General features: G+C 37.6%; 5 protein-coding genes across 6 annotated transcripts; 2 read left to right on the top strand and 3 right to left on the bottom strand.

Moving 5' to 3' along the window:
• Positions 1–3,387: 3,387 nt before the first annotated feature.
• On the bottom strand, positions 3,388–4,214 carry LOC114729087 (uncharacterized). Its single transcript, XM_028916043.1, has one exon. It carries the CDS (start codon positions 4,137–4,139, stop codon positions 3,630–3,632), a length of 510 nt encoding a protein of 169 aa, XP_028771876.1. The 5' UTR covers positions 4,140–4,214; the 3' UTR covers positions 3,388–3,629.
• Positions 4,215–6,769: 2,555 nt separating this feature from the next.
• LOC114729056 (queuine tRNA-ribosyltransferase catalytic subunit 1) lies at positions 6,770–13,832 on the bottom strand. 2 transcript variants are annotated; one of them, XM_028916010.1, is made up of 16 exons: positions 13,607–13,832; positions 13,176–13,269; positions 12,597–12,775; positions 11,965–12,015; positions 11,136–11,192; positions 10,570–10,690; positions 10,248–10,314; positions 10,085–10,126; positions 9,594–9,699; positions 9,394–9,504; positions 8,882–8,953; positions 8,703–8,804; positions 8,558–8,604; positions 8,404–8,431; positions 7,659–7,840; positions 6,770–7,093 (listed from the first exon to the last, which is right to left on the bottom strand). In XM_028916010.1, exons 1-15 carry the CDS (start codon positions 13,622–13,624, stop codon positions 7,682–7,684), a joined length of 1,254 nt encoding a protein of 417 aa, XP_028771843.1. In that variant the 5' UTR covers positions 13,625–13,832; the 3' UTR covers positions 6,770–7,093; positions 7,659–7,681. The 2 variants fall into 2 exon arrangements, with proteins under 2 accessions (XP_028771843.1, XP_028771842.1); XM_028916009.1 differs by lacking the exon at positions 6,770–7,093 and having other exon boundaries at positions 7,163–7,840.
• Positions 13,833–16,386: 2,554 nt separating this feature from the next.
• On the top strand, positions 16,387–17,232 carry LOC114729060 (classical arabinogalactan protein 1-like). The gene has a single exon (XM_028916013.1). The coding sequence runs from the start codon at positions 16,587–16,589 to the stop codon at positions 17,004–17,006; it is 420 nt and encodes a 139-aa protein (XP_028771846.1). The 5' UTR covers positions 16,387–16,586; the 3' UTR covers positions 17,007–17,232.
• A 1,507-nt stretch (positions 17,233–18,739) lies between these two features.
• On the bottom strand, positions 18,740–20,889 carry LOC114729059 (28 kDa ribonucleoprotein, chloroplastic). The gene is made up of 5 exons (XM_028916012.1): positions 20,638–20,889; positions 20,410–20,508; positions 19,555–19,839; positions 19,243–19,400; positions 18,740–19,154 (listed from the first exon to the last, which is right to left on the bottom strand). The coding sequence occupies exons 2-4, from the start codon at positions 20,500–20,502 to the stop codon at positions 19,266–19,268; spliced, it is 513 nt and encodes a 170-aa protein (XP_028771845.1). The 5' UTR covers positions 20,503–20,508; positions 20,638–20,889; the 3' UTR covers positions 18,740–19,154; positions 19,243–19,265.
• Positions 20,890–22,202: 1,313 nt separating this feature from the next.
• LOC114729057 (RING-H2 finger protein ATL54-like) lies at positions 22,203–23,885 on the top strand. Its single transcript, XM_028916011.1, has one exon. It carries the CDS (start codon positions 22,458–22,460, stop codon positions 23,529–23,531), a length of 1,074 nt encoding a protein of 357 aa, XP_028771844.1. The 5' UTR covers positions 22,203–22,457; the 3' UTR covers positions 23,532–23,885.
• The last annotated feature ends 3,662 nt before the right edge of the window (positions 23,886–27,547 follow it).

Raw genomic sequence — 27,547 nt, 5'->3', positions numbered from 1 at the left:
AAACGTGTCATTCTTTCGCCAAGAAATCATTTTACGTGGAAAAAGAAATATTGCTGTGACTCGATAACTTATCTACGAAGAAATCATTTTGTGGTAATTGCCTAATTTTGCTTTTAGAATCCAGCTGAACCCTGTTGCTTTGGTAGTGATACAGTCTGAGCCAAGAGTTCTTTTAGAACTTGGCTTGTTTAATAATAACTACCATTTGCAGGAATCATAGCAGCATCTGTGTGATTAATTATCAATGGAAAAAAAAAGTGTGTGATTGTTGTACAGTCTTCTAAAAAACACAACTTTAGGATTCGGAGTCCAGAATCTCGTCAAGTGGATTTGGAGAAGAGAGATGTTTGTAGGCCTTCTCTAACATGCGAGGCCGACTAAGCCAATTTTATTTCTTTTTCCTTTTATCTGATGAATCCTCCTACGTCTGAAGAGAATCCGCTCCCACACTATTACTGCAAATAATGATACGCAATGATTTATACGGGAGTTGCATGTTCATTTTATTCATTATAGAATCTACAGGACGGGAAAACAAAAAGCATCGGCACATATGGGGCGAGAATTTAGACGATCACAAAGCTTGACTCTTTAATATTGGGAGAGGCGGTGCGGTGCCGGTGCGGATCAAATTCCATTGCCGTACAAGTCTGATGGTGTCACGGGTGTGCTGTACAAGCAGTGTTTTTTTAATTCTGCCAACTCTGAGCTAAACCCCCGCGGCCACCTAATAAGCGAGAGGGATCATCATGACCGTGCTTTCTCTATTTATTAATTATGAGCTGGAACATCCCACGCCTTCACATTTATTATTTAACTATGCCCGTAGTCCATATCTTATCAAAATAATATTATATGTACTTGTATATTACTTGCCCACCACCCTCATTCATTCTGCATAGACTCTTGTCCATGGATGTGTGTGCTCTTCCTCAGTTTTGGTCCTACATAGGTACAGCTCTCATCAAAATAATATTACGTGCTTGTACATATTTTATCACAAACAGACCATTATTTATCGAACAAGCGAATGCTACGTCATAATGGGAGTTGGGAATCTCTCAAAGACTAATTTAGTTAGCCATGAGCGGCAAAGACCCTTGGGTCTGGTGGCACTAATCCCTCTTGGGAGGGAGGTCACAGGCTGTGCTCTTTATATGCGGATGTGTGTTTTGTGTGTTCAATTCCCAATGACCATGGCTATCTTGGCAAACCAGGAGGAAAACCAGGCCATCTTTTATTGCGAATACGCACATATGCTTACAAGAGTGAGATCTCAACGCACAGATTATTTACTGCAAGGAAGAGTCGCAAGCAGGTTCACAGCAATTTTTTTTTTTTTGGTTTTTAAAGATATACGAATATGACTAAAAGCCCATGACCTTCTGGCGAAGAGATTAACACCCATCAAGCCTCTCTAGTTTTAGACTCTATTGAAGATGTCGACCAAGCATTATGGCATAACTGGTAGGGGGGAGGAAAAAAAAACACACAAACGCACATCTAAGTGTGTTGGTGTGTATTATTAAACAACAGCCAACAAATACCATATTAAAAATCCCTCTGAAAACCAGATGATGTGATGTGCAGATTGCTGTCGCTTGCCGACCAAATATAAAGAAAGAGTATTGTGAGGAAAAAAAAAAGTATCATGTTGATTTTCTCTCACATATTTTTTTAATTGTAATTATCATTAATTACTCTGACTTTTATATAAAATAAATTTTTTACTACCGGTGACTTAGTCTTTGATGCAAATTTATACTCCATGCTAATGAAGTTGTGGTCACATCATTTCGATTTGCTGTCTAAATAGGCACTAAATGTTGATCGCATCAAGGAAGGAACTTCTTTAAGAGTCGATAGCTTCTTCCTAGGTCTTGATTCCTCTTAATCAACTAGCTTGTTATTAGCAATCCATTCTTGTAAGCCAATACATCTTACAGATGTTATCAGCAGTTGCACTACCACGTACATGTCAAAGCCACCTCTTGTTATTAAATGTCGATTATATATCAGTATTTTTTTTTTTTTCCGAGGGCAAAGATTTTTCTTGCACGAAATCATGTACCCTTTGAAACCACCGCGAAGGCGTGAAGATTGGATCCCGGTGTTGTTTCTTTAATTTCCGGCATTTCCAATTTTAAATTCTGCATAATTCTTCCTATGGGAGAGGGCATTTATTTTCAGCTTTAATTTGTGGTGCCAACTAACCAGTTTGAACTTTACAACGCATGCAACGGGCACTACAAAAAAAATAGAATGGCAACAACTTTTGTCGGCGACAAAAAAAATTGCTGTTGAAAGTCTACTTCCTGCGACGACAATAAAAAGTCATCATTAAAAGTATAATCTAATAATATATATTTTATTTTATAATAATAAATAAATTCAATATTTATTAGTGGTAAGACGATTGGTCGTGGTCACAAGTTCGAACTCTAAAGAAAACACATTTAAGATGAAAATATTTGAGCGGTAACGTGGTATGGACGTGGCGTCAGTAAAACTAATTTTTCTTAGGCATCACTTTCAGCGACGATATTTGTTACCATTAAAACTTCTAAAAGTCGCTGCTAAAAGTGTCTTTCTTTTTTTTGTCGCCTCAAAGTTAATTTTTTTGTAGTGGGGAAATTGCAAGTCTTTGTGTTTGTGCACGGCCGGCCCCACGGGTATTCTAGGAGCTGCCTTGTAGGGTTTGGCTTTTCCAATTTCATTTACGACTAACCCGTGCATGTGTAAAGACTAAAGACTTGATCTTGGCCAAAAAAGAAGACCGACGACTAAATAAAAATTAATACTATATGAAAATTCAAAGTCGCAAACACCAATACACGGTGGACAAACCGCTGGAATTTGCAACCTCGAGAAAATTTATTCGTCGATGATGCAGATTAGAAATTAATAACAAACAGATATCGAAGCAGTCAAGCCATTAATAATGCGTATGCGTCTCTTATTCATTCATCATATATATATATATATATATATATACTCCTCCGATCCTAATTATAAGATCCAATTGACTTATTTGAGGAGATTAAGGAAGTAAGTTAAGTTGGTTATTTAATAATAAGTGTTGTTATTCCTAAAATATTCTTACTAATTAAGTATATTGACTAAAACTATCATTATTAGAAGGATTATCTTGGAAAAAAATGCATAAATATAAGAGAGAAAATGGATTGGGTCTTATAATTAGGACCAAATAAAAAGTCAAATTGAATCTTATAATAAGGACCGGAGGAGTATATATAAAATTAACAATGGAGTAATTTGTTAGCCCATTCACAACTATGATCGACAGAGCAAAACAGCAGCAGCAAAAAAGATGATAAAATTATTCAATTCTACATGTGATGAATGTTTTCTGCAATATATACAACGTATAATAGAAACGATAGAGGACCTCGTTGATTCCATTAATTTAATTTTAAATTTTCTAGCTATCGTTCTCTCTTTCGCGATACGAAGAGAGTGATGCATGAATTTATATACAGATCAATGCATGGGTAATGCGATACAAGATCTCACTTTTTCTCCCTAGCTTTGTGTAGAAAAAGAATTGGAAAGAATCGCTAATCAATATGATAGCCAACGACCTAATTTGAAAAGATCTTCACTACATATTAGCTTGCCACTGTCACATTTTGTCTCACAGACGTGCAACGAACGAGCTGATCATGAGTATCTCTGTGCTCCGTTTTCTTATGTCTGGGACGAAGCAAGTTGAACAAAAACCCTCGACTTTTACCAGCCGTATCATCACCACCAATCGCATCTCTTCTTCTAGAAGCCGCAGCCATTGACCTGCTCTTGATGAGTCCATGCTTGGCATTAAACAAGAAAATGGAGATGGATGAGGTAGTCTTGGCCTCAGAAGGGGAAGCGCAAGAAGAAGAGCAAGAAGAGGAATAATAGGAAGATAAAGACGAAACAGAAGATGAAGTTGCAGCAGAAGAAGGAGGAGCGGCACGTGAGGTCGAGGAAGAAGATAACTGGGCAAGCCTCTCTCTCAGACAGAGAGAACAAACGCCGGGAGATTGGTGGTGTTTGGGGTGCCTCTTGCAGCTAGCGTCATGCTTGAACCGCCCGACGACATTGTTCTTGCGCTTGGAGAATCTCGTCAGGTTTAACATATTTGAAGGTCTTCATCATCGTCCGGCGTGAGAGCAGGTTGATTCATATACAGAGAAAAAGAGGAAGAGGAGGAGGAAAGGGAGCGATGCTTCCGTGATAGTTCATGGGAGCTTCCTGCGGAACTTCTCCAAAATGATCTCTTTTGACGGTTCATGTGGAAAGAGTTGAAAAATCAAAAATGAATTTTGGAATTTGTAGATGGACGCCTGTGATTGAGTGGGCAGGGGCCCACCGGGGGGAGTCGGTGGTTGGGATTTGAGGATCGCAGGTCGAAACCATATACGTGGAAAAGGCCGAACCCGAACCCATCTTGGTGGGGACTTGGGGAGGGGCGGCGTGGAAAACCTCAATTTTTGTTTTTTGGCAACCGAAAGGGTAGGCGTGGACCGAAAATTTATTCAAGCAACCAAACCGGCAAACGCTGTCGTTTCGTGAAATTTTTAAAAATTGTTTTATTACAAAGGAAACTATTGGCGGGTTTCTCTCGGGCAAGTGACAACCAATAGTGGGTGGCCAAATTGTATACTTGGGCCTTGGGGTGCCAGGTGTACTTTTTCCTGGTCACCAATAAGATTCTGCCATGTGTTGTTCAGGCAGAGAGCAGGTCAAGTCACTGTTCATACCCCGTCAAACTCGTTCTGTTTACGGAAATACCCTCGAACCCGGGCATCAAGATTTGGTCCAACTCCAATAGAACACGACCAGGTACTAATTAAGTGCGCCATAAAAAATCTTGGAGAAAAAACTATTATGGTCTTCGCTTTTATTTGAAAAACAAGGAGCACGTATGTATGACTCGGATTAAGCAGCCTAAATGTGTCGAGCTAAAATTCTTTTAACGTGGAGTATGAATTAAAATGGTTAATGTAAATAAATTACTCCTCTAGTTCTGTTTATAGAGCAGAGAGAAGAAGTTTTTTTATTTTATTTATAGATATTAAGAGAAATTTTTTACATTGATATGCAATTTTATCTCTTATTTATTATTGTGTTGACTTTGTTTAATAATATAGATTAAATATGAATAAAATTGAAAATTTATTAAATTTTAAATGAGAATTAATAAAGTTTAAGTTTTTTTAATCTGTGTAAAACATATTAGAAATGTCTTATAAATAAGATAAAAAGAGGAGATGGCAAACATGAATTTTGGGCGATACAATTTATACTAGATAAGTAGATATAATGTATGTCGCATTTTTGTTGGCAAACTTGTCAACGCATATGGCATTGAATGAAAGAAACAAGTGATTGGAGACTGGAGTTGGTGAAGACAAAGCGAGGAAGCAACAAAGACAAGGAAGCCCCGAGGACTGTGACGGTGACCTTCAAAATAACACGCGCTTGTCTCCTCATTTGGTTTCGCCCATGCTTCCTCATGATCTAATGCCATCACATCTCCTCTGTCAAATTGGATCCTACCTCCTTTTATCAAAAAATGACTTTCCAGTAGATTTATTCCCCTTAAAGGCCCCTGCGTTTTAATCTTCTTTTTATTTAAAACATATCATGCCATAATATACATAATCAATATATTCCACACGAGGAAAACAAGTCAATAACCCATTTGCTGCTCATCAACGTTACTATTAATTTGCGGTCTTAAACTCCACATGTTTTTAATTGAGGAAAAAGCAAATTCCCATAAAGTCCCCCATATCGAAATTGAAGCTGCTTATTTTTACTGACAGCTTAAAAAAAATACTAGACTAAGATAAGAATAAGCCTTTCTTTTTTTTGCTAACAATGACCGCAAAAGCCCAAATTAATAGTAACGTTGATGAGCAGCAAGTGACTAGATGTCGTGCACATCGATCTAAGGTAGTTAAACAAGAGAGGCTTTCCTTTGATAATGCATCACTAAGTGAGCTTTTATCTCTGGAAATGCATCTCAACTGTAAGTCCCAATCAAGAGCTTTCATATTCCTAATTTGCATAAACACCAAGCTACAAGAACCAGGTATAGAGTTGCTTAATAACATGCCAATTAAGGTTTTGGAGTCAGATTCAAGAATTATTTTCTTGAATCCCCTCTCCCGAGCCGTAGAGAAACCTTTAGGTATTGGCCATTCCTCGGCTTTTAAAGCATTACATATTCCTGATCCATGTGTAAAATCTGTCATCCATTTACCATTGTGATTTATAAAGAAACCCCCACATCCAGCTACTTGTTTAATAGAAGACACAGTACCATCAACATTGATTTTAATCCAATCAACCGGAGATGGTTCCCAAGTTGCTGACTCATTAGTAACAGATAAGCTACCAACTGAAGCTAAATCATTAGCTATTACAAAGGATTTTCAAGATTTCAAAATCATATCAGCAGGATTTGTTTGCCTTTGGAAGTCATCATTAAAAATAGAACAATTCATCCAAATCTGAAGCCTCCATATAGACACTCCCCAAATTTGGTTCCAGCAAACAGACAAATTATTTCCTGATTCGCTTTTCAAGTTTAAAGCCATCCAATCACGTAAAGAAGCATTAAAGAATTAGGAAATATACCTACGATTTAAGATTTTCATTCAGAAACGCTCTGCATAGATGCAATCACGAAGAATGTGAAATATATTTTTCAATCAGAGTTGCAACAGTTACATAAAGAAGTTTGACTCTATTTGCTTCACCAAACATTTGTATAAGAACAAGCTTTTGAATATTAGGGTTCGTCTCATTCTTGTTTCATTTTCTCTGGTACCGCAAAAAAAAAAAAAAAAAAACACCAAAAGGGGAAAAAAACGAGAGAGAAAAATCAATTCAATTGACCCTTCTCTTCCAAGTTTTACTCCATCTCCTCCAAACTCCAATTCAATAGAATTCAATAGACGTTTGTGTTAATAGAGGATTGAGGTTGGTTTATGGCAGCATGAAAGGGGTGACGGTAACGGATGCTCTTGTTTCTCTCTTGGTCGAGGGTCTCGATTTTAGGAGCAGCGGCACATAGATTGACCTAAGCAGTGACCAGAAAAAACAGTGACACATGGATAGATTGGAGTTGCAGATTTCAAATACACATAGCTTTAAACGTGATAAACCAAAACTGGTTATAACAAATAAACATATAAGAAACAGTGGGTCCCCGAAATTACGCATATGCTATAATTCCATTAACCTGACATGACAACACCAGAGTCTTTGGCTGCAGCACAAGAGAATGATTGTTTTCGCCCATTGTAATGCGTAAAACATGAGTAAAACCAAAAAAGGGGCAAAGTATTGATTGTACGCATAATCCCGAGGCAGCATAAGAAAGGTTACAAAATTTATGCTGCCAGTAATTACAAGGTCACTATAGAAAACTCTGCCTCTCAAAAGATTGAGCATTTTCATCATACGGTAAAATTTGACATTCCCAAGTTTTAAAAATAATTAATTATAAAATTTGTGACAAATTATAAATTTAACATATGGAAATATCTCAAATAGTAAAAATGCTCAATCTCTGCAGAAGTAGAACTCTAAGTATAATTATCGAGAATTATATTTTTTCTCTCGAAAAGGAAAAATTTGTATACCGTCCGCCCGGACCTTTTCCACCTCAAAGCCTGCCCGACTTCATTTCCATCTCTTCCTCCCTAAAACAATTTTCGGAATTGTGTTCTTGGTATGATGAGAACGGAGCGCAGCAGGAAGAAATGTTAATTCCAGCCACCTCCATAGCATTGCAGACCCATTCCGGAACATCACCTTCCGGGAACTGCAGCATGAGGATATGAGTAGTTTTAATTAGCAAATATCAACTATAAAAAGATGAGTCTTATCCATATAAGTAGAAAGTTCATATCTACGTTTAGTTCAAAACTCGCAAGAAATGCCTATCAGAGATCAGAATGTAACTCTCCAGAAATAGGCACCCAAGGCTAAGTCTGGGGCAAAAACGAGTATTAAGCTTAAAATGGCTCAATGTCTCAATCCTTGCAAGGCCTCTGTAAAATCTACCCAAAACATACCATCCGCTCTCAATAACGACTGCAAGGTCATTGACTCGTGGGTTAAGCGGTGGCAGGAGACTACGGAAGGTGGGGGAGGCTAAAATAGTCTCATTTAACTGAGCATCCTGATGCCTAAGAGATCCAAGAAAGCATTTCTTTTTCCCTTTCTTTTTTTTTTTGGGGGGGGGGGGGGGGGAGCTGTGTGAAACACTAACATTTTCATAGAGGCATGGGCGTATGGCCTATTTGCTGCGCATATGATAACAAAAGAATATGCACGTATTAGGTAGAGCGCAGTTATGATTGGGGAAAGTTTAGCAGTAAATACCATATTATGTAGAAAGTCACATACAAACCTACAAAAACAAAAAAAATAAAAATGTCATTGCCATATAGAGGAGGGATAAATTTATTGGTCAGGAAACATTAATTTGGATCAGAATATTTAGATAGAAAGATTGGAAGAAATCATTAAGACATACTTTGGCAACCTTCCCTCGATTATTGATGAGTGTAGGTCCCTGCTGAGCTGCATGTTTCAAGAGGACCTTTACTGTAATCACCGATATGAATACAAATATCATGAATCATAAATACATAACAACAGTTCATAACAGCGTTTCGTACCTGCATAATGTAATACAAATTATGATATGACAGAAGCTGAGATCCCATAGCATCTTTTGTCACAAGACAATGGATGTAAGCCCTGGTGTAGTTCTTGCACACCTATGGGAGACGAAATAAATTGAAAGGCATGTTTTATGAAGTTTTCATCAAACATGAATGTGCTCTTACAAGCATACCATACAAGAGCAGGAAGGATCGATGGGACGAGTGTCATCAGCCATTGCTCTATGTTTAAGTTTCAGTACACCCTACAAAAGTATTAAAATTACATAAGTTCTAAAATTCATAGTGAGGAGCATATAAGGAGTTGGTTGTTGATAGAGCACAATGACGTTATGTGATCCATGTAACCAATCCCATCCAGTGCAATGAGATTTGTTGCTGTTGTTGTTCCCAAATCCATAGTGAATGAACAGATATTAAAAGGCGTCATTGTGAAATTCTTTTAGAATGTTACTGATGAGATGTGTGCAAATTTCAACAAAAGGAGAGCAGATAAAGGCAACATCATTCGTGAAATAATAGGTTTTTTCAATGCAATGTGCCAGACCTAGCACACATACAACTATTAGAATGGGTTGAAATTGGCTGTCTCACATTCTACACTGAGTAAGGTCTATCTACTTATATATTTCCAGATGTTTTAGAACGTTACAAACTGTCTGTTAACAGGACAAAACTTAAGCACCTCAGGAACAAGAGCGGTGCCAAAGCGTGCAGTACGGGTAGGATAGACGCAGTCATACATGTCGGCACCCAAAGCACTGCAAACAACTATATCAAGTGGATAACCAACTCCCTGAAACAAGCCCAACGAAATATCACAATAGTAAATACAAATACATTAAAAAATGGTCGCCAAGAATAAAGTCAGTCTGTGTTTCTGACCATAACATATCGTGGTTTATCTTCTGGCAAAGCAGCAGTGCACTGAGCAACAACACGCCAAAATGAATCTTTATCTTCACCACCAGCAAGACCACCAATAGCATAGCTGTGACAGGAAACAAGTAATAATCCATTTAGCTCCTCAACTAATGAAAAAGCTACCCATTCCGAGGCCATACTGTGCACGCGTTGTGTCTATTCATAACAGGTGGTTAGAAAGACAAGCTATATATCTGACAATTCTAGATATATTTGGTGTTTGAATGTTACTGACTCTGGGATGCATGAAAGAATGCAATATAATCACATAAAAAAATCCGTCTAGATATTCTTTCTTTGATGAATAGAATGCAGTCTATATTTTAAACAGGGCATACCATAAGTGATTTAAAATTAGTCATCAAGCCATAGAACCATATGACATTGGAAATAACTCCAAGGTTGAGACAAAAATATAGCCATTCATACATTACAAATAAATTGACACATACCCTGGTAAATTGCGATCCACCAAGCCTCCGACACATATATCCCTGATTGCATTATCTCATGGTTTAAAGGAAATTTCAACAACCATAGCGGTAAAACAATGAAAAGGGCTATGGATTAAAAAAGAAAAAAAACCAAAAAGTTGAAGTTTGCACTCATATTTACCTCAACACAGGATCTAAACCACCTTGTACGATACCAAACAAGTTCTGCTCATTTGGTCTCTTGTGTGCTGTTCTTATAAGGCAATGCACATAAATATTCAGAATGGAAAAGCAGGATTACGCTGGACTAACAGAAAATTCATTTATGGGAAATTGGGAAATCAAGGGAAGAGCAGCACAGCTGATGCACCAAATTTCTCCAATACCCAGTTATTTAGTCATTACGTGGTTGAAGGATTACAACCATAGGAGATCTGAACCACATACATACATGCATAAAGTGTCCTAGGAGATGAGTGCTGGTTTTTTCACTAACAAATTACCTGCTATGCATCTGTCTATCCATCGGAGTGTGCGATACATGGCTTCCTCTATTCGTGGACCAGTAATAGTGGTCCTAACAACATCATCAAGAGCCATAATAATATCTGCTCCAATTCTGTTCTGCAGGATTTATTAATAAAAAATGCAAGCACATGAATTTGGAGCAGATTAGATCTTCAATTTTTATCTGCTGGAAAAGTTAGGTGACAAATTCAATCACGGCAAAGTTCTACTCCATTCTTTCTAACTATTTTTAACCATAAGCAGTGAAGCATAGCCACCGGATGCTAGTATTTGAAAGGCCTCTTGATCACAGGGGCTTAAATTCTGAAGGTGTGAGTTTTCAAATATTCATGGAGTGATGGAAGTTTAAAAGAAGGAGCATCCTTCTCAGTTAGTAAACCATGGATTGAAAATAACCATAACATAAGTCAATTCTACTTAAAGCCAATCATTGTATGTAGAGCCCCGCGCATATCAAATAGATTGTATTCCTAAGGATGATGCAAAAGGAAACAGCCAGGAGAAACATAACAGGAAAAAAATATTAATATAATATACCTACTTGGATCTGAATAGACTCTTCAGGGGTGAGGAGCATTGGTTTTCCATCAACTGGTGACTGAAAACAACAGAGTCTTTAGTTACAAATAACAAACAGAATGGCAGTATAGTTCATTATCATAGATCAAAAGGATTTTGGAATAGAGAGGATGAGAGATCTTCAGATAAACTGGAAAGAGGTATTCAAATAAACTGGAAGATGCCTAAGCAGCATTATTCCAAGAAATTTCAATCTTAGATTCAAGACCGGTTGGCATTGAAGTGCAATGTACTTGGATTTATATTGTGCATTCAGCAAAATGATGATGCAACTTTAGAAGAATAGCTCTTCCATCACATCTTTTAAGGATCAAGTAGTTTTCTTACAGCATTTTAGGGGTTTAACCAATGGTTACCCTGAGAAAGGGTAGTTGTCTGAGATGCGGGTGTGAGCGTTCATTTTGTTGATGAATTTATAAATTTGTTTATTGTTAATTCCTTATCCTCTCTCTTTCCCTTTTCTCTTCTAAATACAAATTCTCCTTTCAAAGAAAGCCATGAACACCACCTATGCAAGGAGGAAAAGTTAAATGATTTTATTTTATCATACCATGTCTCAGATAAAGAAAAATGTCAAAATGAGGAAAAAGATAGGGTTTTAATTAATCTCTGCAGAAGCTGTCCATTAGGGCAACCAATGAGAAAAGTCGACACATTTTGGAGAAAAACAAAAACATAACCTCATTCATTCAACTGCATACTAATGTCAAAAGAGGAGCAGAACGCATTTTGCTTGAATCAAACAAAACACACATTTAAATCCTGGTCTATATCATGAAACTCAAATATACCTGAAATGTCACACCTTTTTCAGTGATATCAGCAAGATGCAATAGTGACACCTGTAACATCATCAGAATAGATTTGTGAGATGGCAAGACCTGGTATATAAGGTTTTTTTTTTTTTTTTAAATCATAGTTAAAAGGATGTATCCAGAATAAATAACAAGATAACACATTAACGTCACACGACAAGTCTAGCTATAATATCATTTTGATCATCGTCTTTACTTTTATTGCTCATAGTTGTAGTTACTTTCAATAGTACTCCATCTTCGGCTAAATCCTACTACATATTTTAACAATATAAGACACATTTTAATAAAATATTGCAGACAAAAACCTCACTCACGTGAAATAAAACATAAATAAGATAGACAGAACAAATCACTGAAAAATGCAAATTTAATTCCATCTTATACTTGCTTCACTTGGAAATATATACACTCCAATAGCAACAGATCTTTATTTTAAACCCTCCTTTCCACCTTATTGTGCATCTTACATTTGGTCCGTTAACTATAACAATTAGTACAAGTTATGTGGTACGACGAACTAGAATCGTATAAAAATTCTATCCTACAAATACGCAATACTAATGAATATAGCGCTGAACAGGGGCATAGTAAATATGCATAGCAACCATTTGAAAGCCACCAGAGTCTGTAAGTAGGGCCCTTGGCCAGTTCATAAATTTATGAAGACCGCCAGCTTCATCAAGAAGCTCAGAAGTTGGTCGAAGCGCCAAGTGGTAAGTATTTCCAAGTATTATTTGACAACCAATCTCCTCGAGCTGGTTTGTTGTCAGTCCTTTTATCGTTCCTGACCAGCAATAAACCATACAAATACAGCAAAAATACACCAATTTAGGTACACCATGACGAACTGATGAGCAGTTGATAATAGTATAATAAGATAATTTATTGCAAAATTTGAAGCATATTAGAGTATAATAAGACGTCTTACATTTAAAGTAACGTGGTTAAGCTATTTTGTACTATGAAATGACTCAATTGCAATCACGTGCAAAACTCAAAAATTACTATTTTTGACGCCGAAGATTTGATTAAAAAAGAACAAGTTGGAGGCCAAATGAAAAGTGAATTTCATTCTCTTACAGTATGCAAAACTTTTGAAAGGGTGAGTTTTACTTGAAAGATTATATTTGCAGTAGCTGCTTGCCTACCATAATAATTACAAGGAAATCAGTTTAAAATCTGACCTTGTGTGCCCACTGGCATGAATAAAGGCGTCTGGCACACATAGTGGGGGAGTGTCAATCGAGCTGCACGAGCCCGGTTGAACCTGCCAAGAATCTAAGATAGGAAACAAAGCAGCAGATTGTTTAGCGCGTTCGGCACGATAGACACAAGAACACGCTCTTGAGATATTTAAGAAAAATGATTTCATCCAAATAATAATAAGCAACTACAGTTCAGAGCATCGCAAGAAATATTTATGAGCTGATGAATGCAATGCAGAAGTGCTTTTCAGCCGTCAGGAGACAACTGAACCAGACGTCGTCCACACTGTTAAAGAAATATAAAACGCGTTCAGATATTATGAGTTGGGCGCATCAGCGTATACGCACTGCTCGATGGATGCAAATAAATGCAGGCATATGAGTCTGCAAGATTCGAAATGAAGCCTAACCTCAAAACGAAGCGCCATGAGATGGTATGGTCGTTTACTTTGACGCGAAGCACGGCAGTCCCAAAGTTATCCCGACCAGGAAGCAGGAGATAAATATGAAGTAGCTGATAATTTACCTTGTATATGGGAGTAGTGATGAGAGTAAACGCCAGGTAAACGCCCGGAAAAGATATGGAGACGGAGAACTGAGGAGAGGGTGGGGTGGCAAAGGAGAAGCAAAAGGCTGGGGTGGCTTACAGGTTAACGCTCTGAAATGAAATTTTGAAGTGAAAGAGGTGGCCGGACGCGCTTTTTTCTTGTTAGTCGTTAGCGTGACGGCGAGCGCGGCAGCCCGCCTCCCCTCGAAGTAAAACTTACTAATTCTTACCTTAGCCCTTTCTGGTGGGTCGGGTACACTATTGCATGGGCTGAGGGCTTCAACCTCCATTATCCTCTTTCATTGGGTTTTGTCTTTTATTCAGTTCCAGATTCTTGGTGCTCCCTACCTTTTTGGTGGCATGCTCATTTATATTTGTGAGTTTCTTTATTTCTTTCATATGCTTCATCTTTTGACTGTCAAAAAAGATTAAGGAACCGCATGACTATGGAATCCAGCCAATCCTTCTTCAAATCAAACCCTCTATAATCTCTTTAGAAGGACGCGCGCAAATGCACGAAGCCACAAACTAACTAATTGTGCTTTGCCCCGTAAAAAAAAAAAAAACTAAAGTATTAATAGTTTAATTTTGTACAAGATTTTAATTTGTTCTCGTAACTTTAAAATGTGTACTTTTAATCTTTTAACTTTAAATTTTTTTTAAAAAAAATGATGACATTAAAATCTTAAATGTTGATAAAACATTTTCAAATATTAACATATTAAGTTTAATTTTTTAAAAAAATTATTATTAAAACCTAATAATTTTATGATTAAATGACCAAATATATGTTTTTTAAAGTTAAAAAATCAAATTAAAATCTTATACAACGTTAAAAGACCAAGTGTATATTTTAGCCGGAAAAAACCAACTGTGCTTTGCTACAAAGAAAAAAAAAAAAACAAACAAACACACCATGTGGCCGGAGTGACATGGTAATGTATTAACTCCCAAATGACGACCAATTCATGTTTGGGAGCTGGAAGTGAGGGAGATGAAGAGAATCTGGACTCATGTTGGCGTACTAAATAAAAACTCACAGGTGACTTGAAAAATAATAATAATAAGACTTGCACAAGATTTTTAAAACAAATTATATTATTTATAATGTGTGGATATAATTTAATATATTTCACGTGTAAATAAAATCTAAAAATTGCGCTACATGGTTTATGAGTTGTAAATAAACATTAAAACTGTGAAAAGATTGTTTCTGTAATTCCGAGATTTTAGACGAGCAGACTAATTTTTTTTCCTGAACAGAATTGGAAAATTGCAAACAAACAAAAATATATACACACACACATAGATACATACTCCTCCGGTCCTTAATATAAAACCCAATTTTTATGTTGGTTTTGGTCCTAAATATAAGACCCCTTTCTCATATTTATCAATTTTCTCTAAATTACCCTTATGGATACTCCCTCAACCATAATCAAGTAGAAGAGGAAGAGAGGGTATTAAGAAAGATGATTATGGTATTTTAGGAAAAATGTAACACTTCTCCTATAATTAACTAACTTACCTAACTTTCTTAATTTAATCAAATTAGTTAAATTGGTCTTATATTAAGGACCGGAGGAGTATATATAATTATATATATATATATATATATAATCGTTGGTAGATGAAAATGAGCACCCCACGTTCCTTCCCTCGCCGTTATCTGTACGCCGTGTCGGTGACAAGAGGTTCGAGAATATAATAGTAGACGATATGCCTAGGGTCTCATTCTGGGAATAAGAGGATTTTGCGGCCTGAAGAAGGGGGAAAAATTGAATTTTTTCAAGTCACTTTCCATGTCCCGCTTACTCCACTGTTGTCAGATAATTTTGCACAGTTTGATTTTAACAGGTGCTCCTTTGTATATATATATATATATATATATATATATGGCAAATAAACCACTGCCAACACCAACGCAAAGGATGATTGTGCAAAACTGTCAACAATAACAGCAAATGAATCACATTGCATGAATTGAAAATTTCCTCTTGTAGTCATAGTGCTGTATCAGTATCTATTCACGCCTCGTATCGGAAAAGGTTAATAAATAAACCCCGCAGAATGTCAATCCCTGGTCCACTTGTGATCTCAATATCAAAAATGGGTTTCGGTCCTCCCAACGACCCCCACGCATGCGTTTATTTTGTCACTTTCTTCATTTACTATTTAAGGAGATTTAACCAAAAATGCCACCCCAAAAATGGGCTTCCACCCCACTTTAATATGCAGTATTTTTTCCCCCTAGCAGTCATGATCCGATTTAAGGTGCTTCTGAGTCCTCACTGCCGCCCGTGTGGGATAAACATGGACATTCTACGATTCAGGAAAGCTTGCCCCGGGACTGATTTTTTTTCTTCCCTTTTTTCCCGGTAAAACACATTAATTATGAATATGAATAACTGGGATAAGATTTTGTACAATTATTTTTGAATTCCAGATCATCAATCTTTCACCCACGATTGTTGTTGTTCCCATCCATTACTTATTTAAGCGGGAATATCCCGAGATTTGTGGTCGTCAGGTATTAGTTGAAAAATCCCAAAATATATGAAAGTGAAATAAATGTAGTTAATCAAAGGATATTAACTGATACGAATTTTCTCCCCTTTTTTTATTTCGAGCCCTCCCGCAACTTTCATCGCGGTTGACTGTTTGACCGTGAATGACTTGCGAGGAAAATACTCGCCGCTTATTGACACGAAGACTTCGAAACCGACTAAAACCTAAGACCCCTCAATATAAATACCTCGCTTCCTTTCTTATTCCCATCTCCGTCACCCTGCATCTGCGTCTTCACTCTCTGCTCTTCTTCGCACTCACTCGAGTTTCCCACAATGGCAAACTCTGTCTTCCTCTTGATCTTGGCCTTGATGGCCACGTCCGCTTTTGCTCAGACTCATGCTCCCGGCGCCTCCCCTGCCGCTTCCCCTAAGCGCTCCCCGGCCCCAGTGTCCGCTCCTAAGTCACATTCTCCTCCGGTGTCGTCTCCGCCGTCCATGGCCCCCACATCTGCCCCAGCGGCCACCGTCACCCCACCGGCTTCGTCCCCAGCCACCTCTCCTCCTGCTCCTCCGATGGCTCCCGCCGCCTCACCCACTGTCTCGCCAACCGCCTCTGCACCGAGCATTAGTGAGACGCCATCACAGGCTCCCGGATCTCCGGCTCCCAAGAGCGGCGCCGTTCTGAACAGAGGCGCACTGTTCGGATCTGCAGCCGCTGTTGCTGTGGCAGCCGGTTTTCTTCTTCAGATCTGAGGTGGTCGTAGCGTGGTTTCATGGGTAGGGTTTGATATTGTTAGTATGTGAAGGAGAGTATGATCCACAGTACATTTCTTGATTTGGTATTTTAGTGAGAGAGGTAGGATTTTAGAGATGGGCGAGATAGTACTATACATAGTATCCCGTATTATTTTTCTCTGGTATTGGGGTTGATTTTGATTGTTTTTCAGTATCATATTTTCATATTCTGTTTGTTCGTTGCTCATGGCGGGTGACTTGCATTATTTATTATTGATATTTCAGATTAAATTCTACTTCGTTCTTGGATTACATCTAAACGTACGTGCTTGATTAATTTAATAACATATTGGTGAGAAAAATAATATGTCTTTAAAAATATATGAGGGATTCAGATCCCATACTTTTGCTGTCCATTAGTTCAGCAGGGACAGTATTAATTATTAAATAAAACAAACGCATCATGGTCCTTTGCCAGAGCAGCAACGGCACAAATTGAGAATCAGATTCAACCATAACATAGTGATAGGCCGAATCCCAGGCGGTAGAAAGCGCCGAAGGCAACTGAAGGTAAGGCCCATGTCGGAGTAGTGCTCACTTTTGATGTTTAAAAAAAAAAAAAGATGGAGAAAGAGAGAGAGGTAGGGTTGAACAGGTGTCTCCATTACGCTACTATAGCGATCACATGATGGTTAACAGCTGTAGGGGACTTTAGCGCGACACGGACGCATATGTTTGGGGAAAATTATAATTAAGATTTTACCTAAAAGAATTAAATACAAAAATATCTTTTAAAATTATTAAATTTTTCTGTAATCATAAAGAATTTTATTATAATAAATTTTATTTGTTTAATTATTAAATTATTTTTTTTAGTTTATATTGAAAATTGAAAGAGTAGTAGTTGACAATACAAAGATTAACAACTATCGTAATAGGTAGGATTGTTCACGGGACGGATCGGACCGGGACACTGACAGAAAATCTGTCCCGTGTCCCTGCTCAACCGGGACGAATCTGGACAGGACGGAACGTCCTAAATTTTTTTTTAATTTTTTAAATAAAATCTGATTTTTTTAATTATATTTTTTTAGACTTAAACCTTATTGTATCTTAAGTTGTCAATCACTGTTCTTGTCAATACAAATTAAAAAAATAATAAGAACAATTTGGTAATTAAACAAATAAAATTTATCACAAAAAAGTCTCTTAAGACTTTAAAATAATTTTATGAATTCAAGAGACTTTTTTATTTATAATTCAAGAAACTTTTTATATTTAATTCTTTGATAGAATCTAAGTGCAATTTTCCTTTAATCAATCAATTTGCATGATTTCTACAAATAACCCCCCATGCCTGCAAAGCCAATAGCTGATTCAGTTCGTAAATCCAAGCGAACTTATCCCTCGTTGTCGTCGGATGGAAGAAGACTGGTGAACATACATTAAAGGGACACGACCGGTTTAGCATCCAACAAATCGACGTTGAAAACTCTCTTGTTCTTTGGGTTTTTGAGCAGTTCATCTGTTGATTTGCAAATCGGAAATTGGCCATTTGGCGTTCATCTGGCGATTTTTCGCGCATCAATAATTTATTAAAACAGCCAAAACTTGGCTCGAAACAGGTTTTCGGTTTTGCCTATCTACTCCCGATCAAAAAGGTCTTTACCAATCCTCGTTCCTGTACACTATGGAAGAAATTGCTGATCACAAAAACATCCAACACGAATATAAAGGAAGTCCGCAACAAATTTAAGAATATAGCATATAGCGACTTCAAACCAAGCAGGACGCACAGAATTTACAGGACATTTAAATGCAGTGGTTTTCGTGATTGGTCAAAGTTCCTAGCAGCTCAAACAATCGGCAAATCACGACGCTGCTTCGTCTAACATGGCCCTCAGAATCCTCTTTTGTTTCCATTTTTTCACAGTGAACTACGGAAATGCAAACTCTTTCTTGGAGCTATGAATAGTAACGGCATGTCATAGTTGCATTGAGCCTTTGAGGCTTGCATTCAGGAAAGAGCTTCAACCCGCAACCACAAATAAATAATACAAAGCAGAATGAACGCCGTCATATTACAGTTATAATTAAACACCAGACATATTGATTCAATCCTTGTAACAAATGGGTCTCTGTTTATAAGGGTACATTGCAAACCACCTGTAAAATAAGAATCATTTCTATCAACAACGACTTTATATATCAATGAACATGAGCAAACAAATAAAAGCTCTGCAGAAGATCATACAACATCAATAGTGTAAGATGGTGTCAATCAGCTTTATCTGCTTCTACCCCATTCACGCTGGTCTCAGAAGATTCATCTTCAGACCTCGCACTCTCCTCTACTGGTTGTTTAACAAACTGCTTACTACGCGCCACCCTGATTGGCCTTCCCATAAAATTCTGCAGAACAGCCATTTTACCCACATCCTTGGTTAAAATTGGCACTCCAAACTATATTTAGCAGTAAGCCAAAAAAAAAATGATAATGAAAATAACCAAAATTATGAATTCAGCATGTTCAATCAATTCACTGGAGAATGAAGTCCGTAGATACCTTCCCTTGGAACTCAGAAAGGGCGGCCTCAGCTTCTCTCTTAGACTTGAATGATACAAATCCATAACCAGCGGACTTTCTAGGGTTGTCATGAAATATAACCTCGGCAGAAACAACACTACCACTTCCTGAATCAAAAAACTCCCTGAGATCTTTAGCCCTTGCTTCATAGGACAAATTTCCAACGAATATGTTAAATGTTACTGTCTTCTGCTGCACAGGAGGTGGAGCTTTCTTCTTTTTCGGCCTAGCATATGCCAGTCTCAGTATACGCCCTTCGTATTCCTATCAAAAAGCCAATATCCAACTTAAACCTCCCCCGGATGTGAAGAATGTTAAGAATAGTGAAGTAATCAATTAAAGATGAGCATATGAGAAGGTTATAGCGATCACAAGTAATCCTAAAAGAGAGACCGCCCACAGAGAGTTCGGATCCTCTACCTCCCAAAATTGATTCATTGCATGTCGGGTGTTTGGACAAAGATACTGGGAAAAAAATTGGAATAGTATTTTTATACGATACAGACCCCATAAACATATACACTTTCTTATGAGCTATATTAAATTATAGCATATATCACGCTCCAATCGCCTCCATGACTATAAATCACCTGTTTTTCTCCAAAAGCTTGCATGAATAGAGATGATCTATTTTCCTCATAAGAGTGCCCTCAACAGTTAATAACACAGCCTAATCCTACCTTTGACACAAAGCAAAACAAAATTATTAAGTCCAAACCATTCCCGTTGACAAGTCCATAGAATCGATGAAATCAGAAGTCAAAACCTTTACTACAACAAATTAAAAGACCACAAAATAAACACACACACACACACACAACAGCTGCAGCTTACATACGATTCGAGACTATTCAGAGCCGCAAGAGCCTCTTCTTCCGAGCCCATTTCAACGAACGCCAAACCCCTGTTTCTCGTCTTGTTATACATCGATAGCTTAAGAGTAAAAACAAAACATAAGCTTCGTCAGTTTAAAAAACGAAAGCTGAATGCGAATAGAAAATGGAACTCAAGCGAAAATAAAAAGGAACGGGAAAGGAAAAACAGAAAGAGGGAACTGAAAACCTCAACATCTAGGACTCTTCCATGCCTCTCGAACAAAGAACGAACGTCTTCAGGAGTGCTAGTCCAAGGTAGGTTCTGAGCAAGCAACCTGGTTCGAGAAAATTCTTCAGCTTGTGTCTCAGTTGGTTGGCTGTCATCGGAAACATTTGAAGGAGAGGAAGTAAGCGCTTGTTCTTGGGATACGGTGGCCAATATTGGTAGAAAATGAGAAATTTCTTTGGTTTTATCGCGTGAGGGGTGAGTAAGGGAGAGAGGTGGAAAATGAAATGAGGAAGGCGAGCAACAAAACGAGAGATTGCCGGGGGAAGGATGGGGAGAATTATGGAAGAAGAGAGCGGGCGAAGATGGTGTTCTACGGAGAGGTTAGCTGTTGACAGGAGGCCGCAGATACGAAATAGCGCCATTGCCACTCGAAAGGTTGAGTCTCACTCTATTCTTTATTACCAGTCGTTGAGTTCCAAGGCGACAGCAGCGTCATGAAGCAACTGGGTCGAGGGGCCGAAGAAGCAGCAGCGACGGGAAGCGGTTGTGGGTATGGGATAAGGGAGCAGGACATCAGGGGATTACGCCATCGTGGAATGGGGACCTGCTTCCAACGACACCGTTTCTCCCATGGTGATTTCCATTTTTTTTTTTTTTGGGGTATCTTTTACAATTTTGTTTCTACTCAAATGATTTTTGGTTTTTTACGTGATTGAAACCGTAGAAAGAACCTGACCACAAAAAAAAAAAAGTGTAGAAAGAACAAGCGCGTTTTGTACAAATTATTATTCTTCCACGTAATTTATAAAACAATGTAATAAAAATGATTTAATTTTAGTTGAGCAAATAGATATTTTTCATTTTGGTTTCTTCATATCGGGTCTAGTTTTATAAGGTCCATATGTATTTGATGTTTATTCGAACGGGCCCAAAAATATTGGGTTTATTTGTTGGTCTCCTCGTGGTCTCGACATGAGGCCATAAACAGAGTATCTCCACATAAATCGTTTGGTTCTACACAAATTGTGAACCAGGTGGAACAGAGAATGTCCGCTGGATGTGAATCCAGTTGAAAATGGATGATCACAAAACTTTGAACCGATTTGGGATCACCATTGCACCTGTGGGCTGTGGGATAAACTACTCTGACATGCTTCATCAAAAGGGTACTTAAATTTATTTCTTGGGACTAAACCCGGCGATCTCCAGCGGCACTCTGCAAGGGTAGGAGAGTTGCAGTGGAGGCACCGAACTTGAGGATGGGACATCATCATCCTGATTTGAACTCAGCACCAACGCATTTGCGAAGGCTGCTCCATGCTCCTCGGAGTACGTGCTCACTTCCTCTTTAAAATGTACTCGGCGACAAATTCAAGACATGAATAACAAAAATGACAAGTGTTTTCAGTGTTATAAATCCCCTAAATTCATGCATAGCTGGCATGGGAATGCAAAGGAACTCAGTGCATACCAGCAAAGGAACAGGAAACTGCAGTTGAAACAGGGGAGACGCTAGATGATGAAAGCATTTTGTATGGCTGTATTTTCGTGGAAGCTGCCGCAGTTGGAACCAAACACCACATAATTGATCTGTCGTTAAACAAGCCAACAGAAATAGCAGGGAGGCACGAAGCTTCTTTCCGACTTGTTATCATTTACCAATCACAACAAACACTAAAACCTTTGAAAGAGACGGTTAAACTATTAACATCGTTTCTTCTCTTTTAATTCTCACAACACCCATCTCACGCTTCTCACAAACATCACTCCCACTTTTCCTTTTCATTTTTTTGTAAATTCTGTCTGTAATTCCTTTTCATGAGACTTCCAGATCCAGGATGCACAGAAAGCTCTTCCCTGCATCGTCCACAACAAATCAAACCCAAGAGTGCTCTGACTTTTGTGAACCAACTTGCCCGTACAACTGCTTTTCCTTTCCAGACCACTACTCCCCTCCACGGCCGCCTCCGCCGCCCATTTTACCTCCAAGTAATCAGATCACGTCCTACTTGGCCATCGTTGCTTCACTATTCACTGTCGTATTTGTTCTTGTTGGTTTCTACGTTCTCAAAGTAAAGTGCTACTCCGACTGGTGTGGGCGGAGACGCAATGGATCCTTTACCACCCAATCAGACAGCCTTGAGGATGAGTTTGTTCGCGAGAATCAAGTTGATCACCCCATCTGGTTGATCACCACAATTGGTTTGCAGCAGTCTATCATAAACTCCATCACGGCTTGTAAGTACAAAAAGGGCGAGGGACTGATCGAAGGAACAGAGTGTTCAGTGTGCTTGAATGAATTCCAGGAAGGCGAAACCTTGAGACTCTTGCCAAAATGCAACCACGCCTTTCACATCCCCTGTATCGATACGTGGCTGCGGTCTCATGTCAATTGTCCTCTTTGTCGTGCCGGTATTGTCCCTAACAATGCCACTTCCGGTGCAGCCATCTTAAATATGAGTTCATCCGTGGAGGAAAACTCCAACACGGTGGTAAGAAATGAAGACGCCCGAGTTGAGCGGAATGGTGGTGAATTAATTATTGTGGACTCTGAAAACCGGGAGGGAACAGGAGAAGCAGGGGAAGCCGAGGAGTTCGCTCATGAATCAATTTCAAAGGAGTGCCCGAATGTTGATGAGAGTGAACAGATTGTGGATGATATGCGAAAAGGAACGAGTTCTGTGTCGATGGATTCTCCCGTTGATGATATAAACCATGACACTGAACGACACACGGTCAATCTTCTGAAGAAAGGTGGTGAATACTCAACACTCTTTAAATCAGGGCGTCGGTCTTCAGTTGCACAATGTCTTCACGTAACCCCAGTTTCGATGAAGAGGTCAGTCTCCTGCAGTGGAAGGATTGTATCTACGAGAGGCTACAAGAGTCTGAATTCAAGTCTTGCCCGCTAGAATTTTCTAACATCACAACTTGTACACACAAGCGTCTTCTGTCTTCTGCATCGTTTGAATTGGGGGTGCCATTATTTTCGCAATCACCAAGCATGAAGCGCGTGGCATGCAAAGCAAAATTATGTTCCGAGGAAGAGTTAGATTTTAAATAAGGCAAATTTTAAAATGGTTTGGTTGTTATACTTGTAGTTTGGGATTTTGGGCAGAAGAGTTACACACGTCCCGGCAACGAGGAAAGGCACATGATCCCCTGACTGAGGAGGCGTCTTTGTTTCTTTCCTCAAGCCTATTGGGCTCATGTAAATATCATATGTAAGCTGACGGCCCAACTATGAGAATGAGACTCTTCCACCACGCAGGCTCTATCGTCTTTCACCCACTTAATTTTTTCAGAAATTGGGTCTAACAAAAAAAAACTAATCCATAATGAATCAATATTTAAATTTTTATTAAAATAAATATTCATATTTAGTGTTTTAACAGGATTTCAAATATAATTACTTCTAATTCCAATAAAAAAAATATAATTACTTCTAACAAAAGAATACTTGTAATTAGGGGAAAAAAATCCTTCAAATTGAGGATCAATTGTCCTGTAGACCCATAAAAAAACTCAAAATAAAAAAAAACAAAATAAGAAATAGCTTAAGTTGCTCAATGTTGCGGAGCTGAAGGTTCAAGGTCCAATGATCTGGTAAAAGAAATCAGAGAAAAAGAAAAGAAAAAAAAATCTCATTTTAGCCAAAATGTCATATTCATGATTCAGCGTTAACTTGACCAGTGATATGATGCCACAGCTCCTTTGAACGCGAGGGTTGGGTGCCCACTCATGGTCGAAACCCTAAACGGGTCCAGGCAACCTTTTTAAGTTTTATTCTGTAAGACCGAAAAAGCATAAAAATTTATTCTCTAATTATTACTCGAAGAAACATTCACATAGCAATGATTGCTTCCTCTTCCATTACTTGTCTCTGCTTTCCATTGCTTGGTTGCTTCGAAGAATAGTAATAGTGGAATGTAATTCATTTATTTATTGCCAATAAGCCTTTTCTCGACAGGTATAGTTGATGCACCTAAATGTTAATTTATCTACATATATATAATTTATTTATATTAGGATTAATTAATCTGCAAGTTCTTATAGTTTTAACGAATTTTGAATCAGGTCCCTATAGTTTTTTTTCTTTTTATCAGGTCCTTATACTTTTACCTTTTTTTAATTAGGTCCTTGTATTTATTTTTCTTTTAATTAAGTCCTTATAATTTCACTAAATTTTTAATCAAGTCCATGTAGTTTTAATTTTTATTTATTAATTAAATATAAACTTAATTAAATAGATTAATACTGAAATATAAAATATTAATAATTAAATTAAATTAATAATTATGTAATAAAAAAGTAATAGAATTAATTAATTCAGGAAAATTCTTTAGAACAATTAATTTTTTTGCTGAAAAAATTAAAATCATTATAATAATTCAATATCTCTAGAATATTATTGTTTATAAACTAATATTAAATAATATATACTATTTTATGTTTATATAATAGTACTATTAGAATTTATAAAATAAAGAATAAAAAATTCAGGGACTTAATTAAAAATAAGGTGAACTTATAAGGACTTGATAAAAAGAAAAATAAATACAATAACCTAATTAAAAACAGGTGAAAGTATAAGGACCTGATAAAAAGAAAAAAAACTATAAGGACCTGATTCAAAATTAGTTGAAACTATAAGGAGCTGTGGATTAATTATCCCTTTATATTATAGTATCTGCAAGTTATGAGTGATATTTCTCTTCTCATACGCTATATAATGCAGTGTGTATACTCACATTTGTTTATGTCGTCAAGGCTTTTGGAAGAACATTCTGTTAACATTTTCCCCTGGCGAATTGAAATGGCAAATGTACTTTTTTTCCCGAGAAAGCTGTCTCCTTTCCAAATCAATGATTTGGAACTCCCATGATATTCTTTGCGAGCGAGAGTTCTTGGATCATACCTCAAAACTAATAACCTGTACTGGTACTGGTTAGCTTAGTCAAGACGAATGTCTCCCAACAGCCATTATCTCTACCAAGCACTTTAAAATGTCTTGATTTGCCTTCAGGGTTAAATGAGATGAAGTGAAATGACCCCATTCCACGACGAAAGTCGAAGTTTGACAGGGGAGAGAAATAGAACAAACATAATGGGGCCCTAAAAATTAAAAAGGACGTTTAGAAACGGAGCCACAGTGGTGTCGATCGATCAATGGATAAGACAGCATTGGCCCTTGGAAAGCTTGTTAAGGCAAGGTAGGTTTGCCTCTATAAATCTTTCCTTTTTTTCCTAAAGTGAGAACAAAATCTAATGGATCTTCCATGACTTGGATGTGAAAATACATTCAATTGCTTATGATTATTACTGGCTGCACTGGTGGACCAAGCATATACACATCACTTACGAACCAATTTTACATATCCAGCAAGGTCAAATCATAATCATATCATCCTCTCTTCGAAACAGTATTTTGTCCACCCATACTCATGCTTTGAATTGTTTTTCAAAGCATCAATTTAGTACGTTCTCTGCGTGTAATACAGCAACGACATATCTACAATATTCTGGGGGAGATATAAAGATATCTATGGGCATAGGGGTGGCACATTGTATCAGACTGAAAGTGAAAGGATATTATCCTCTTCTCTTGTTTAATTTTTCTTGGGTTGAAGTTGACATGAACAAATGGGACGTTCGAGAGAAACCATCATAATTAAATTTCTCAATCATAAATTTGATGTCATGTCTTCATATGGTGACGAATTTTCCCCCAGTTATCACGGTTCAGCCGCAACAACGATATTACTATTAATAATTAATGTTGGACTCCTTAAATGGGCTATTATAAAAATCAAACCGAGGTACATCAATATATATATCGCCCTCTTACCCGGTTGAATTAATTAAGGATCATGAACCCATACACACGCATAAGTTCTGCTTTACACGTTGTTAAGGGAAAGTGTGCGCGTTAATCAGTAATTACCATATGATGATGCTGGCTAGAAGAGGATTTTTTCTTTGGGGGGGGGGGGGGGAGTTAGGCTGACCATATGTGGAACCAGAAGGGGCCACGAATGGCAGTGTGGCACGATAGTGCGAGGCCAATGATCATGGCCACTGAATCTGAGGCAGAGCGATTTATTGTTGGTGAAGACTTTCTTCTTCGGGACGAAAGTAGAAGAGTAAAGATACAAGAGCCATCTTATGCATTTGGCGGTATATGGTTTCAAAAATGGCATGCACATAATGACCTGTGACTTGGATTATTTGCAAAAATTAACTGTATATAAATAAAAATAAATATATATACACATATATTCTTCTCGTAAGTCTACGCCTCTGCGGGCTACACTTCTGTTTTAAAAATTTGCATATTTCTATGTATCTTATAGCTAATCCAGGTGGAACTTTTCGAATACGCGTAAAAGATGATCGATGCGGTCAAAGACGTCACAAATAATTTAGTTGTATTCAATTTTTTTGGGCCAAATAGTTGTATTCAATTGAATAAACAAATTATGCAAACTCCAGATTAAAATGAATTGACATGATTTATTGCCAAGTGGCTATCAACACCTAACTGATTTTTTTTTTTGTTTTACCAACATATATAGTTGAAAATTGTAAAGGAAACCCAAAAAAATTAAAATATAAATAAACCATGTAAATAACAGAGGGACAACAACTAAAAGAAATGATGATACGAGTTTCTTGAAAGATTTTCGGGGTGAATGAATTTTTATGATCGATGCTGTTCGTTTATTCTCATTGATTACTTCCTGGGGCAAATTATATAGGCAGGTTCTCCACTGGACCATGTCTTTAATTACTCCTCCGGTCCTTAATATAAGACCCATTTAATTAATTTGATTAGATTAAGAAAGTTAGGTAAGTTAGTTAATTATAAGAAAAGTGACATATTTTTCCTAAAATACCATAATCATCTTTCTTAATACCCTCTTCTTCT

The sequence above is a fragment of the Neltuma alba genome, unplaced genomic scaffold (genome assembly GCF_004799145.2).
Source record: "Neltuma alba isolate B1F8T4 unplaced genomic scaffold, ASM479914v2 tig00012600_pilon, whole genome shotgun sequence".
Taxonomy (NCBI): Eukaryota; Viridiplantae; Streptophyta; class Magnoliopsida; order Fabales; family Fabaceae; genus Neltuma; species Neltuma alba.
This window is presented reverse-complemented; position numbering and strand designations above follow the sequence as displayed.